The sequence below is a fragment of the Babylonia areolata genome, chromosome 23 (assembly GCF_041734735.1).
Source record: "Babylonia areolata isolate BAREFJ2019XMU chromosome 23, ASM4173473v1, whole genome shotgun sequence".
In the NCBI taxonomy this organism is placed as follows: domain Eukaryota; kingdom Metazoa; phylum Mollusca; class Gastropoda; order Neogastropoda; family Buccinidae; genus Babylonia; species Babylonia areolata.
Window position 1 is genome coordinate 9,393,792 of NC_134898.1, and position 15,958 is coordinate 9,409,749.

General features: G+C 39.2%; 1 protein-coding gene across 1 annotated transcript in view; it reads left to right on the forward strand.

Annotated features, from left to right (window-relative positions):
* The first annotated feature begins 1,194 nt into the window (after positions 1-1,194).
* Positions 1,195-15,958, forward strand: part of LOC143297724 (midasin-like) — a 129,280-nt gene continuing 114,516 nt past the window's right edge. The window contains exons 1-3 of the mRNA XM_076610146.1: positions 1,195-1,418; positions 1,945-2,171; positions 4,315-4,405. Of these exons, the coding sequence (XP_076466261.1) occupies positions 1,293-1,418; positions 1,945-2,171; positions 4,315-4,405 (444 nt within the window). The 5' untranslated portion in view covers positions 1,195-1,292. The remainder of the gene's footprint in view (positions 1,419-1,944; positions 2,172-4,314; positions 4,406-15,958) is intronic.

Sequence of the window (15,958 nt, forward strand, 5' to 3'; positions counted from 1 at the left end):
TAGAGAAGGCACTGACAGTTATGTTATCTTTAGTTTAGGAATTCAGAATATTTCGAATCGAGAATCAGAATAGGTAGTTATTGTACAATTCAATTTTTGACTCACTTGTGTAAACAAAGTCTGTGTGTCTGTGTGTCCGTGGTAAACTTTAACATTGACATTTTCTCTGCAAATACTTTGTCAGTTGACACCAAATTAGGCATAAAAATAGGAAAAATTCAGTTCTTTAGAGTCATCTTGGTTAAAACAATATTGCACCTCTGGGATGGGCACAATAAAAAAGAAGCCTAATTATAAGCAAACTGCATTTACTGTTATATTTATATTTTTTGTATTATCTAAATTTGGCACTTTGATCTGATATTCTGACCCAACAACAAGAGCAGTCATTATTATCATTTTTGTTCAAACAGGAACTTCTTTTGCTAAGCATGGAAGTTTTATTTATTTGCAAACGTTTTGGTGCAGATAGTAAAGAAAGGGAAATTACTCTGTAATTAATGCTAGGGGACTTAATTCGAATATATATATATATATATATATATATATATATATATATATATATATATATATAGAGAGAGAGAGAGAGAGAGAGAGAGAGAGAGAGAGAGATATAACGTGAAGCTTTATAATAACAAATACAGAACACATTTTAACGATTAGATTTATTTTTTAAGTGTATCACAAGTGAGTCTTGAAGGCCTTGCCTCTCTTGTTAAGATATTTAACGAGTGTTTTTGTTCAGTGGCCGCAGTTGTTGTTTATTTACCTGAAACCAATTGTGGATTAATTTTGCCCTACGTAGCGAAAAGATGACTGGAGTGAGAAAGTGAACTGTTGATGGCATTCTTAGGTTTTACTAGTTCACTAATAACGTTTATCTACAGGGATTATTAATCGTACGATTCCGAGTCAGCTAAGTCGCATAATTCCCTTCCATCTCCTTACATCTCCGTCCAATTTCCCACCCCTTAATTTCGCATTCCTTTCCTCATTTCCCATTACCATCTAAAATAAAGGTCATCGAGTAAAACAACAAAAAACAACAACACTACTCTGCACTTGTGATATGGTGAAACAGCCCTCTCATCGATTGCAAAAATATGTACAATTTGTATATTTAGACACAGCTTGTGCTTATTGTTCTGGTAGGTTCTGGCATAAAGTCATTTTTCACTGGAAGACAGTCCGGTCCACGTGCTTGTCTGTGCACGGGGATTATTCGACAAGAAGTGATCGTGACAGGCAGAAAAAACATTGTAACTTACTTCGTGGATGACTGATGATTAGAAATGGCGGCTAACGAGCCAACAGAAAGGTGTGAATTAACTGCCTGGAACATTTTCAAAGCGCTTGATTTATTGTGCAAGAACAACGCCACATGCTCTGCGGAACTTAGAACGTTTCTGGCCAAGCAGGTAAGAGATTTGAAATGAACGTTGTACATTATTATCAGTGTATTTTAGGAAGACGAAACTACGTTTTACACGTACATCCATTACTTTATAACTGTTTCGGTGATCACTGAGTCAGCAACATATGTACTATAAAGTTCAAATTGATATATTGGAAAGTTACTCGATTTTTTTTAATTTTTAATTTATTTTGTTTTATTTAAAAAAAAATCTTCTCCTGTCAAATATATTTCATCTCTGTCAGTGTCAGCAACTAACTCTATTTCATAGTCTTTTCAGCCTGTCCAAATTAAGGAAGAAAATTCGAATAGCCTGCTGACATGGACCCACTCTGGGATATTACAATCTGGCTCTGTGTAGTTTATGATACAGACTGTAACCAGAGTTTAATCACAGATAACATTATAATAATTATTATCATAACTATTGTTGTTATTAAATATGATTATTATAACATTTTCTTTCCATGTATTAAACTTAAAATATGTGTAATTATACATAATGTTCTATTTTTCATGTCTTGTTTCAGATCTGGAATGTACAGGACCGTGAAACAGTTCTCACAAGACTGTCCAAACTTTTTTTACACCTTGACTGTGTGGTGGACATTGGCTGCTACTTCAGACCACTTGTTCTGGACATTGCATCAAGGACGAAAAAGTCTGTACTTGCTGAGGGACATGCAAATGTGCGACTGCAGCGCAAACTGGCTGTGGCTCTTGGCATGGTACTGCCTGTGTGTCCTGAATTGGAAAGGTTTGTTAAATGTTGTATGATTATTTGGCAAATTAGATATAAACTGATCTAATGAAGAATTTGTAATGGGTAAATTGGTGTACATTCTACAAGTCTCCTTTTCCACTGTGTGCAGCCATTTGTTTTATATTTGATGTTGTATGTTTTTGTTTTTCTGCTAACTGTATTAACTTTTAATTGTTTGCATTCTTGCTTTTTTTTTTTTCCTTCTTAAGATCCATTTTCCCATTTTTCATGGATCCGTTATCTGTATCCTTGAAACTGAAACTGTAAAAATGCTAGAATGAACAGTTACCTTACATTAGTTACAAGCTATGTAGTGAAATGTCAAGGTTTTAACCCCATGACTGCCAACACTTAATAATGACTTATTGAGGTCAGCTGAATTCTATATTTATATACCAAGAGAAAAAGCTGTATCAGTAATATGCATAATAAAACTGCTGTAGCTTCTCTATTTGTGGGAATTATAAATGCTTGAAATTAGATTGGCTGTTGCATGATAAGTTCTACTTTCACATGTAAGAAAAACTAAAGGACTGACTTTGTGAGTTAGTGACTTATTAAGTATTTATTGAAATTATTAAATGTTTATAATATGTTGTGAATATTACAATGCAATAAGACTAGTGTCTTAATCAGGATTACCAGATTTTGAAAGTTTTTTTTCATCACTGTCCGCATCATTTATAGTTTCCTTAAACATTTAAAAGGATTGCCAGTCAGAGACCATCATGGAGCCACCATTTTGAAAAAGACCAGTCATTGCTCAGGAAATAAAAACAAGTTGGCGAGAACTGTATGATCCAGTGAGTTGGAAGAGGGAAGAAATCACTTTGCGCACCTTTCTTGTGGCTATTGACACCAGACAGTGGTTCTTCACCCTCTAAAATAAGCACAAACATTTGATGAAATACCTTGTGTCACAGAAGGCTCTGAGAGTGAGAGCTCTGTTACTTTGATGGATGAGGCAGTGAAGGGGTTAATTTAATGGTAAAATTTGGCTATTTCGTCCATGAAGGGCATATTGGAGAGAATATGTTCAGTTAGTTACATAGTATAGATACATAAATACTTGAGTTGACAGCAGAATATTAGCAATTTATAAACAAAAACATAACAGCATATGGTGACTTGGTTCTCAGTTTGAAACAATAGTTCTGAATACACATTACATGTATGAGGGATTAAGAGTGTGTGTATATATTTTTTGTTACTTTAGGGGTAGTTGTCTTTTTATTTTTGTTTATAACAAACCAGTAGTTGTTGATACCTGAGAGGCAGAATTAAACAGTATTGTTATCGTGTGGATGTGTGACAGTTGGTCAGTGGTTCAATTATAAAACATCAAAATGAGCTTTCTTTTGCACATAGTTTTTCTTATTTGGTCTGTACCTGAGTATCTCTATCTTAGTATCTGTCTGTCCATGAGATACATACAGACAGATGTATATGCATGCACACACACTTCTCTTGCATTCTCTTTTTGTTTTTCTGTGTGTGTGTCTCGCAATCTGCCTCCTTTTCACATTGATAGTGCTGCAAAAATAAAACAAGTGCTCCTCTGTAACTAGTAAGTCTATACCTTCACAACAAATGATGCCCAGCTTTTGATTTTTGCCATGTACAGTTCTTACTTAATCAGTCAAACTAACATTCCCAAGAGAAATTATATGTGTGGTTTGAAACCAACACTGATAGCTGCTATTAATAGACAGTCTTTCTCAATTGTCTGTTCATTTGTATTTGTATTGCTTTTTATCATGACAGATTTCTCTGTGTGAAATTCGGGCTGCTCTCCCCAGGGAGAGCGCGTCGCTACATTACAGCGCCACTCATTTTTTTTGTGTATTTTTTCCTGTGTGCATTTTTATTTGTTTTTCCTATCGAAGTGGATTTTATACAGAATTTTGCTAGGAACAACCCTTTTGTTGATGTGGGTTCTTTTACATGCGCTATGTGCATGCTGCACATCGGACCTTGGTTTATCGTCTCATCTGAATGGCTAGTGTCCAAACCACCACTCAAGGTCTAGTGGAGGATATGGATAAATATTGGGTGAATTTATTTCATATTATTCATACATTTTACATGTACTCATTATTTCTCCTTGTTTGTTCATAACCTTTGTTTTTCCTCCAAGGTTCACTGGAGAGTTCATCAATGTCTTCAAGCCATTTTCAAGTCAGAATGATTCAGAGGAACCACGGAAGAAGAAGAGCAAGGTGAACAAGGTACTGAAGTATATTGTAAGGTAGTTCAGGATTATTGTTACTTCACCTCTTCTCTTTGCATCCATATGTTACCATTTGCTGTGACATACATTTTTTTTGTCTTTTTTTTCTTCTCACCAGAATGAGTTTATGAAATGAAGTCACCTAGTTTGATAGTTTTAATATTGGCATTTCCTCAGCAAGTACAAGTGACTGAATCAGAACGATTTATTCTTTCTTTGTTTCTGTGTTTATGGGCTGCAACCACTACATTCTTTTGATACATGATTGAGTGAGCGTTTGATGTAAGTCTGTTTTTAGTCAAGCTTAAGGCAGCTGTACTCTGTTATCGGACATATGCATACTGGTTCCATGTATGTTTCCATAAGCCATGAAACACTGAAGTGGATAATATGTATATCTTTTAAAATATTATACACATTTCATCGTCTGCATGTGTGTACACATAAAGGAAATCAAGGCACCAGCAGGCCTGCACATATGTGTTGATCATGGGGACCAGAATAAAATTGTCTCCACCCTTAAATGTACTGGGATGTTCTGGGATGGAATCCATGGCCTTTGGATTGAGTCTATCACTCTAGGAAATCAAATATTAGTCCATCAAAATGACATTTTGTCCTTGGGATGGAAAATTATTTTTTTTACATTTGTGTCTAAGTGTGTTTATGTCAGTTTTAATACTTTTTATTTAGCCTCAGTATGGCACTGTGCGATTAGATCGGTTATAGATAATGTCATGGATTATTTGTGTTAAAGCATTCAATGTACAGTCAGTTGAAATCTGTTGATGAGTTCAGTGAAACTGAAAGGCATGATAAAGTCAGTGACACTGAAATGCGGTGTTGGATGTGGATGTGGCATTACAGTCATGGCACAGCACAGAGGGCAAGACGTGTCAGGGCTCCGGGTCAGCAGGGAGAGACTACCAGGATAAACTTGACAGCAGTTACTTTTTTCAGAACAAAGCCATGGTTAAGTCAGCGACACTGACGTGATGTTGGATGTGGCGTTACAGTCATGGCACAGTACAGAGGGCAAGACATGTCAGGGGACTGGGTCCGTTTTGGTTCACAGTTTGCCTGACAGGTCTGCTGGTTCTCTGGACCTGAGAGTTGATGGGGGACTCTCTCATGTCCCCTGTCTTAGTCAGTGGTCTGGACATTTCATATTTTCTTTTCTTTTGTCTTATTTATATATATATATTTTTAGAAACATGAATAGCAGGGAAAGAACTTAAATTTTTTTTTAACTGCTCTGCAGACCAGAATATCCTGACCATAAAGTATTATGCTGGATTCCAAACAGCACCAATACAATATTGGCTGTATCTGTCACGCCCCCAATTTGTAAATCATGGTATTCTGTCTTTTTCTGCTGTTTTTTGTTGTTGTTGTATCTATCCAGCTGATATACATGTACATCAGTAAACAGCACTGTCTTATTCAATGGAAACAAACAAACAAACAAACAAAAAACCCCAAACCCCCCACTCCCCAAAAAAACAAAACAAAAACAAAACAAAAAAACACACAAGAAGAAAAGCAAGGCTGTTAAAATGTTTCCATTGAAACTGGTGTCTCCAATTTGGTCCATACATTGTGAAGGAGTTGAGCATCCCTGTTCTTTCTCATGGATGCATCATGCAATACAGGATTGCTCCTGACCAGCTCACAAATATCAAGGCTACCCCCTTTCATGGATGAAACATGGCCGACATGTTATGAGTCACTCCATGGACCAAAACTACATTTCATGCTGGTGCCAATGCAATACTGGTGACATGCCAGTGCTGTTTCGTGTTGATGGATTCAGTTAATGACTTTACTGTTTGCAAGATTTGTGTCATGTACATGGAATTCCAGCTTCATGCATGACTGGCTTTGATTGAGAGATTTATTTGTTCATGCCTACATAGTTTTGAAGGTGGTGTCATAGCAGAACTGGTTTGGCATTGGACTTCTCGTCTAGTGTTCACCAGTGATCAGGGTTCAAGGCCCTGTTTTGGCATGGTGTTGTGTCTTTGGGGAAGGCAGTTTACGCCAATTTTCCTTACTCCACCCGACTGGAAGCATAAAACAGTGGAAAGGGAGGATTCGCCCCCACCTTACTATGCTGAGCCCTAGACAAAATGGATATGAAATAACTACACTGATGGCTGTAAATTGTAAAAGGCTGTAGGACCTTTAACCTAACCTTTAACCATTAAATTATAAATAGATTCAAAATTAAAAGCCATGGTTAAGTCAGCGACACTGACGTGTGATGTTGGATGTGGCGTTACAGTCATGGCACAGTACAGAGGGCAAGACATGTCAGGGGACTGGGTCCGTTTTGGTTCACAGTCTGTCTGACAGGTCTGCTGGTTCTCTGGACCTGAGAGTTGATGGGGGACTCTCTCATGTCCCCTGTCTTAGTCAGTGGTCTGGACACTTCATGTTTTCTTTTCTTTTGTCTTATTTATATATATATTTTTTAGAAACATGAATGGCAGGGAAAGAACTTTAATTTTTTTTTTTTTTTAGCTGCTCTGCAGACCAGAATATCCTGACCATAAAGTATTATGCTGGATTCCAAACAGCACCAATACAATATTGGCTGTATCCGTCATGCCCCCAATTTGTAAATCATGGTATTCTGTCTTTTTCTGCTGTTTTTTGTTGTTGTTGTATCTATCCAGCTGATATACATGTACATCAGTAAACAGCACTGTCTTATTCAATGGAAACAAACAAACAAACAAAAAACCCCAAACCCCCCACTCCCCAAAAAAACAAAACAAAAAACAAACAAAAAAACACACAAGAAGAAAAGCAAGGCTGTTAAAATGTTTCCATTGAAACTGGTGTCTCCAATTTGGTCCATACATTGTGAAGGAGTTGAGCATCCCTGTTCTTTCTCATGGATGCATCATGCAATACAGGATTGCTCCTGACCAGCTCACAAATATCAAGGCTACCCCCTTTCATGGATGAAACATGGCCGACATGTTATGAGTCACTCCATGGACCAAAACTACATTTCATGCTGGTGCCAATGCAATACTGGTGACATGCCGGTGCTGTTTCGTGTTGATGGATTCAGTTAATGACTTTACTGTTTGCAAGATTTGTGTCATGTACATGGAATTCCAGTTTCATGCATGACTGGCTTTGATTGAGAGATTAATTTGTTCATGCCTACATAGTTTTGAAGGTGGTGTCATGGCAGAACTGGTTTGGCATTGGACTTCTCGTCTAGTGTTCACCAGTGATCAGGGTTCAAGGCCCTGTTTTGGCATGGTGCAGTTTACGCCAATTTTCCTTACTCCACCCGACTGGAAGCATAAAACAGTGGAATGGGAGGATTCGCCCCCACCTTACAATGCTGAGCCCTAGACAAAATGGATATGAAATAACTACACTGATGGCTGTAAATTGTAAAAGGCTGTAGGACCTTTAACCATTAAATTGTAAATAGCTTCAAAAATAAAAGCCATGGTTAAGTCAGCGACACTGACGTGATGTTGGATGTGGCGTTACAGTCATGGCACAGTACAGAGGGCAAGACATGTCAGGGGACTGGGTCCGTTTTGGTTCACAGTCTGTCTGACAGGTCTGCTGGTTCTCTGGACCTGAGAGTTGATGGGGGACTCTCTCATGTCCCCTGTCTTAGTCAATGGTCTGGACACTTCATGCTTCAATGTTTTTCAAATAAGTGAATTGCAGCAAACATAAAAAATAAAAAAAAAAATAAAAAAAATGACAGCCCCACTAACCAGAATACTCTGAGGATAACTGTTAGATATATGCATTACTGGCTTTAATGTTTACTTAAGTGATTTACCTGTGAAGAGGAGAAGAATGCAATATTACATAAAGTGATAACTCTGATATTGTGATAAGTAAGATTGACATAGTTTCTTGATGGTTATTGAATTGAAAAACAACTTGACAGCAAATTGCTGATCATTCGCTTTTTCAGAACAAAGCCACCTCCTGTGGGGATGCTGGGGGCTCTTTCAGTATGAATAGAATCCCCACCTGGGAATTCTGTGCTAGAAATGTCCTCATTACTATTGTTTTCTTTGTTTCTGGATTTTTTCTTTTCTATTTGTCATCTCTTACTTTATGATCTGCCTTGCTGATCCATTCACATGCTTTGTTTTAGGAAGTCTTGAATATGTTTTGTCTTTTTCTGGACTTGACAGCTGGACACTTACTATGTCATATTTTGCAGCCATTGTCTGTTTGACTATAACAGTATAATCAACTAAAGATAAAAAGATAAAGATAGAATAAAGCCATGGTTAAGTCAGCGACACTGACGTGATGTTGGATGTGGCGTTACAGTCATGGCACAGTACAGAGGGCAAGACATGTCAGGGGACTGGGTCCGTTTTGGTTCACAGTCTGTCTGACAGGTCTGCTGGTTCTCTGGACCTGAGAGTTGATGGGGGACTCTCTCATGTCCCCTGTCTTAGTCAGTGGTCTGGACAAAAATGATAAAGCATGTTTTCATGTTTTAAAAATATGAATGAAAGCTAAAGACAGTTTCTTATTTCTATTTCCACACTATTTCCACACAACTGACCAGAATGTTCTGAGCATAAGATGTACATGATTAGTTTTAATTAAGTGAAGGTGGGATGAATTCAGTATTTCATGAACACTTGCAACAAAGTCAGTTTCATGGTGATTTTTAAATAAACTACTATTGAGAACTGGCACATGGCAGTCACAACCAGGGGTGCCCAAAGAAGAGGTATAGGTCTTATTCTCGAAGCCAGCCTATGGGCAAACCTTCAGCCATGGCAGCTTGACACTGCTGCTGCTGATAGAAGTATCTGGCATGCCCTAACAAACAATGCAGTGAGGATATTTTAGGGAGACTCCTGCCAGTGGCTCGAGACTGGTGACAAATAGCTGCCTCTGCCCTGCTTCCTGGTGTTCTATGCCTCACCTGAAACTGCACATGTGCTTCAGGCTTTGGGATCTGGAGCCAAATGTGTGTCCACTTATGACTTCCACTGACGATGTCACAATGCATCATCATCCTTGGTTCCTCAGAGACAGCCGTGACAGCAATGACATTTGAAAAAACAGCCATGGTTAAGTCAGCGACGCTGATGTGATGTTGGATGTGGCGTTACAGTCATGGCACAGTACAGAGGGCAAGACATGTCAGGGGACTGGGTCCGTTTTGGTTCACAGTCTGTCTGACAGGTCTGCTGGTTCTCTGGACCTGAGAGTTGATGGGGGACTCTCTCAGTCTCATGTCCCCTGTCTTAGTCAGTGGTCTGGACACTTCATGTTTTCTTTTCTTTTGTCTTATTTATATATATTTTTTTAGAAACATGAATGGCAGGGAAAGAACTTTATTTATTTTTTTTTTTTAGCTGCTCTGCAGACCAGAATATCCTGACCATAAAGTATTATGCTGGATTCCAAACAGCACCAATACAATATTGGCTGTATCCGTCATGCCCCCAATTTGTAAATCATGGTATTCTGTCTTTTTCTGCTGTTTTTTGTTGTTGTTGTATCTATCCAGCTGATATACATGTACATCAGTAAACAGCACTGTCTTATTCAATGGAAACAAACAAACAAACAAACAAAAAACCCCAAACCCCCCACTCCCCAAAAAAACAAAACAAAAAACAAAACAAAAAAACACACAAGAAGAAAAGCAAGGCTGTTAAAATGTTTCCATTGAAACTGGTGTCTCCAATTTGGTCCATACATTGTGAAGGAGTTGAGCATCCCTGTTCTTTCTCATGGATGCATCATGCAATACAGGATTGCTCCTGACCAGCTCACAAATATCAAGGCTACCCCCTTTCATGGATGAAACATGGCCGACATGTTATGAGTCACTCCATGGACCAAAACTACATTTCATGCTGGTGCCAATGCAATACTGGTGACATGCCGGTGCTGTTTCGTGTTGATGGATTCAGTTAATGACTTTACTGTTTGCAAGATTTGTGTCATGTACATGGAATTCCAGTTTCATGCATGACTGGCTTTGATTGAGAGATTAATTTGTTCATGCCTACATAGTTTTGAAGGTGGTGTCATGGCAGAACTGGTTTGGCATTGGACTTCTCGTCTAGTGTTCACCAGTGATCAGGGTTCAAGGCCCTGTTTTGGCATGGTGCAGTTTACGCCAATTTTCCTTACTCCACCCGACTGGAAGCATAAAACAGTGGAATGGGAGGATTCGTCCCCACCTTACAATGCTGAGCCCTAGACAAAATGGATATGAAATAACTACACTGATGGCTGTAAATTGTAAAAGGCTGTAGGACCTTTAACCATTAAATTGTAAATAGCTTCAAAAATAAAAGCCATGGTTAAGTCAGCGACACTGACGTGATGTTGGATGTGGCGTTACAGTCATGGCACAGTACAGAGGGCAAGACATGTCAGGGGACTGGGTCCGTTTTGGTTCACAGTCTGTCTGACAGGTCTGCTGGTTCTCTGGACCTGAGAGTTGATGGGGGACTCTCTCATGTCCCCTGTCTTAGTCAATGGTCTGGACACTTCATGCTTCAATGTTTTTCAAATAAGTGAATTGCAGCAAACATAAAAAATAAAAAAAAAAATAAAAAAAATGACAGCCCCACTAACCAGAATACTCTGAGGATAACTGTTAGATATATGCATTACTGGCTTTAATGTTTACTTAAGTGATTTACCTGTGAAGAGGAGAAGAATGCAATATTACATAAAGTGATAACTCTGATATTGTGATAAGTAAGATTGACATAGTTTCTTGATGGTTATTGAATTGAAAAACAACTTGACAGCAAATTGCTGATCATTCGCTTTTTCAGAACAAAGCCACCTCCTGTGGGGATGCTGGGGGCTCTTTCAGTATGAATAGAATCCCCACCTGGGAATTCTGTGCTAGAAATGTCCTCATTACTATTGTTTTCTTTGTTTCTGGATTTTTTCTTTTCTATTTGTCATCTCTTACTTTATGATCTGCCTTGCTGATCCATTCACATGCTTTGTTTTAGGAAGTCTTGAATATGTTTTGTCTTTTTCTGGACTTGACAGCTGGACACTTACTATGTCATATTTTGCAGCCATTGTCTGTTTGACTATAACAGTATAATCAACTAAAGATAAAAAGATAAAGATAGAATAAAGCCATGGTTAAGTCAGCGACACTGACGTGATGTTGGATGTGGCGTTACAGTCATGGCACAGTACAGAGGGCAAGACATGTCAGGGGACTGGGTCCGTTTTGGTTCACAGTCTGTCTGACAGGTCTGCTGGTTCTCTGGACCTGAGAGTTGATGGGGGACTCTCTCATGTCCCCTGTCTTAGTCAGTGGTCTGGACAAAAATGATAAAGCATGTTTTCATGTTTTAAAAATATGAATGAAAGCTAAAGACAGTTTCTTATTTCTATTTCCACACTATTTCCACACAACTGACCAGAATGTTCTGAGCATAAGATGTACATGATTAGTTTTAATTAAGTGAAGGTGGGATGAATTCAGTATTTCATGAACACTTGCAACAAAGTCAGTTTCATGGTGATTTTTAAATAAACTACTATTGAGAACTGGCACATGGCAGTCACAACCAGGGGTGCCCAAAGAAGAGGTATAGGTCTTATTCTCGAAGCCAGCCTATGGGCAAACCTTCAGCCATGGCAGCTTGACACTGCTGCTGCTGATAGAAGTATCTGGCATGCCCTAACAAACAATGCAGTGAGGATATTTTAGGGAGACTCCTGCCAGTGGCTCGAGACTGGTGACAAATAGCTGCCTCTGCCCTGCTTCCTGGTGTTCTATGCCTCACCTGAAACTGCACATGTGCTTCAGGCTTTGGGATCTGGAGCCAAATGTGTGTCCACTTATGACTTCCACTGACGATGTCACAATGCATCATCATCCTTGGTTCCTCAGAGACAGCCGTGACAGCAATGACATTTGAAAAAACAGCCATGGTTAAGTCAGCGACGCTGATGTGATGTTGGATGTGGCGTTACAGTCATGGCACAGTACAGAGGGCAAGACATGTCAGGGGACTGGGTCCGTTTTGGTTCACAGTCTGTCTGACAGGTCTGCTGGTTCTCTGGACCTGAGAGTTGATGGGGGACTCTCTCAGTCTCATGTCCCCTGTCTTAGTCAGTGGTCTGGACACTTCATGTTTTCTTTTCTTTTGTCTTATTTATATATATTTTTTTAGAAACATGAATGGCAGGGAAAGAACTTTATTTATTTTTTTTTTTTAGCTGCTCTGCAGACCAGAATATCCTGACCATAAAGTATTATGCTGGATTCCAAACAGCACCAATACAATATTGGCTGTATCCGTCATGCCCCCAATTTGTAAATCATGGTATTCTGTCTTTTTCTGCTGTTTTTTGTTGTTGTTGTATCTATCCAGCTGATATACATGTACATCAGTAAACAGCACTGTCTTATTCAATGGAAACAAACAAACAAACAAACAAAAAACCCCAAACCCCCCACTCCCCAAAAAAACAAAACAAAAAACAAAACAAAAAAACACACAAGAAGAAAAGCAAGGCTGTTAAAATGTTTCCATTGAAACTGGTGTCTCCAATTTGGTCCATACATTGTGAAGGAGTTGAGCATCCCTGTTCTTTCTCATGGATGCATCATGCAATACAGGATTGCTCCTGACCAGCTCACAAATATCAAGGCTACCCCCTTTCATGGATGAAACATGGCCGACATGTTATGAGTCACTCCATGGACCAAAACTACATTTCATGCTGGTGCCAATGCAATACTGGTGACATGCCGGTGCTGTTTCGTGTTGATGGATTCAGTTAATGACTTTACTGTTTGCAAGATTTGTGTCATGTACATGGAATTCCAGTTTCATGCATGACTGGCTTTGATTGAGAGATTAATTTGTTCATGCCTACATAGTTTTGAAGGTGGTGTCATGGCAGAACTGGTTTGGCATTGGACTTCTCGTCTAGTGTTCACCAGTGATCAGGGTTCAAGGCCCTGTTTTGGCATGGTGCAGTTTACGCCAATTTTCCTTACTCCACCCGACTGGAAGCATAAAACAGTGGAATGGGAGGATTCGTCCCCACCTTACAATGCTGAGCCCTAGACAAAATGGATATGAAATAACTACACTGATGGCTGTAAATTGTAAAAGGCTGTAGGACCTTTAACCATTAAATTGTAAATAGCTTCAAAAATAAAAGCCATGGTTAAGTCAGCGACACTGACATGATGTTGGATGTGGCGTTACAGTCATGGCACAGTACAGAGGGCAAGACATGTCAGGGGACTGGGTCCGTTTTGGTTCACAGTCTGTCTGACAGGTCTGCTGGTTCTCTGGACCTGAGAGTTGATGGGGGACTCTCTCATGTCCCCTGTCTTAGTCAATGGTCTGGACACTTCATGCTTCAATGTTTTTCAAATAAGTGAATTGCAGCAAACATAAAAAATAAAAAAAAAAATAAAAAAAATGACAGCCCCACTAACCAGAATACTCTGAGGATAACTGTTAGATATATGCATTACTGGCTTTAATGTTTACTTAAGTGATTTACCTGTGAAGAGGAGAAGAATGCAATATTACATAAAGTGATAACTCTGATATTGTGATAAGTAAGATTGACATAGTTTCTTGATGGTTATTGAATTGAAAAACAACTTGACAGCAAATTGCTGATCATTCGCTTTTTCAGAACAAAGCCACCTCCTGTGGGGATGCTGGGGGCTCTTTCAGTATGAATAGAATCCCCACCTGGGAATTCTGTGCTAGAAATGTCCTCATTACTATTGTTTTCTTTGTTTCTGGATTTTTTCTTTTCTATTTGTCATCTCTTACTTTATGATCTGCCTTGCTGATCCATTCACATGCTTTGTTTTAGGAAGTCTTGAATATGTTTTGTCTTTTTCTGGACTTGACAGCTGGACACTTACTATGTCATATTTTGCAGCCATTGTCTGTTTGACTATAACAGTATAATCAACTAAAGATAAAAAGATAAAGATAGAATAAAGCCATGGTTAAGTCAGCGACACTGACGTGATGTTGGATGTGGCGTTACAGTCATGGCACAGTACAGAGGGCAAGACATGTCAGGGGACTGGGTCCGTTTTGGTTCACAGTCTGTCTGACAGGTCTGCTGGTTCTCTGGACCTGAGAGTTGATGGGGGACTCTCTCATGTCCCCTGTCTTAGTCAATGGTCTGGACAAAAATGATAAAGCATGTTTTCATGTTTTAAAAATATGAATGAAAGCTAAAGACAGTTTCTTATTTCTATTTCCACACTATTTCCACACAACTGACCAGAATGTTCTGAGCATAAGATGTACATGATTAGTTTTAATTAAGTGAAGGTGGGATGAATTCAGTATTTCATGAACACTTGCAACAAAGTCAGTTTCATGGTGATTTTTAAATAAACTACTATTGAGAACTGGCACATGGCAGTCACAACCAGGGGTGCCCAAAGAAGAGGTATAGGTCTTATTCTCGAAGCCAGCCTATGGGCAAACCTTCAGCCATGGCAGCTTGACACTGCTGCTGCTGATAGAAGTATCTGGCATGCCCTAACAAACAATGCAGTGAGGATATTTTAGGGAGACTCCTGCCAGTGGCTCGAGACTGGTGACAAATAGCTGCCTCTGCCCTGCTTCCTGGTGTTCTATGCCTCACCTGAAACTGCACATGTGCTTCAGGCTTTGGGATCTGGAGCCAAATGTGTGTCCACTTATGACTTCCACTGACGATGTCACAATGCATCATCATCCTTGGTTCCTCAGAGACAGCCGTGACAGCAATGACATTTGAAAAAACAGCCATGGTTAAGTCAGCGACGCTGATGTGATGTTGGATGTGGCGTTACAGTCATGGCACAGTACAGAGGGCAAGACATGTCAGGGGACTGGGTCCGTTTTGGTTCACAGTCTGTCTGACAGGTCTGCTGGTTCTCTGGACCTGAGAGTTGATGGGGGACTCTCTCAGTCTCATGTCCCCTGTCTTAGTCAGTGGTCTGGACACTTCATGTTTTCTTTTCTTTTGTCTTATTTATATATATTTTTTTAGAAACATGAATGGCAGGGAAAGAACTTTATTTATTTTTTTTTTTAGCTGCTCTGCAGACCAGAATATCCTGACCATAAAGTATTATGCTGGATTCCAAACAGCACCAATACAATATTGGCTGTATCCGTCATGCCCCCAATTTGTAAATCATGGTATTCTGTCTTTTTCTGCTGTTTTTTGTTGTTGTTGTATCTATCCAGCTGATATACATGTACATCAGTAAACAGCACTGTCTTATTCAATGGAAACAAACAAACAAACAAACAAAAAACCCCAAACCCCCCACTCCCCAAAAAAACAAAACAAAAAACAAAACAAAAAAACACACAAGAAGAAAAGCAAGGCTGTTAAAATGTTTCCATTGAAACTGGTGTCTCCAATTTGGTCCATACATTGTGAAGGAGTTGAGCATCCCTGTTCTTTCTCATGGATGCATCATGCAATACAGGATTGCTCCTGACCAGCTCACAAATATCAAGGCTACCCCCTTTCATGGATGAAACATGGC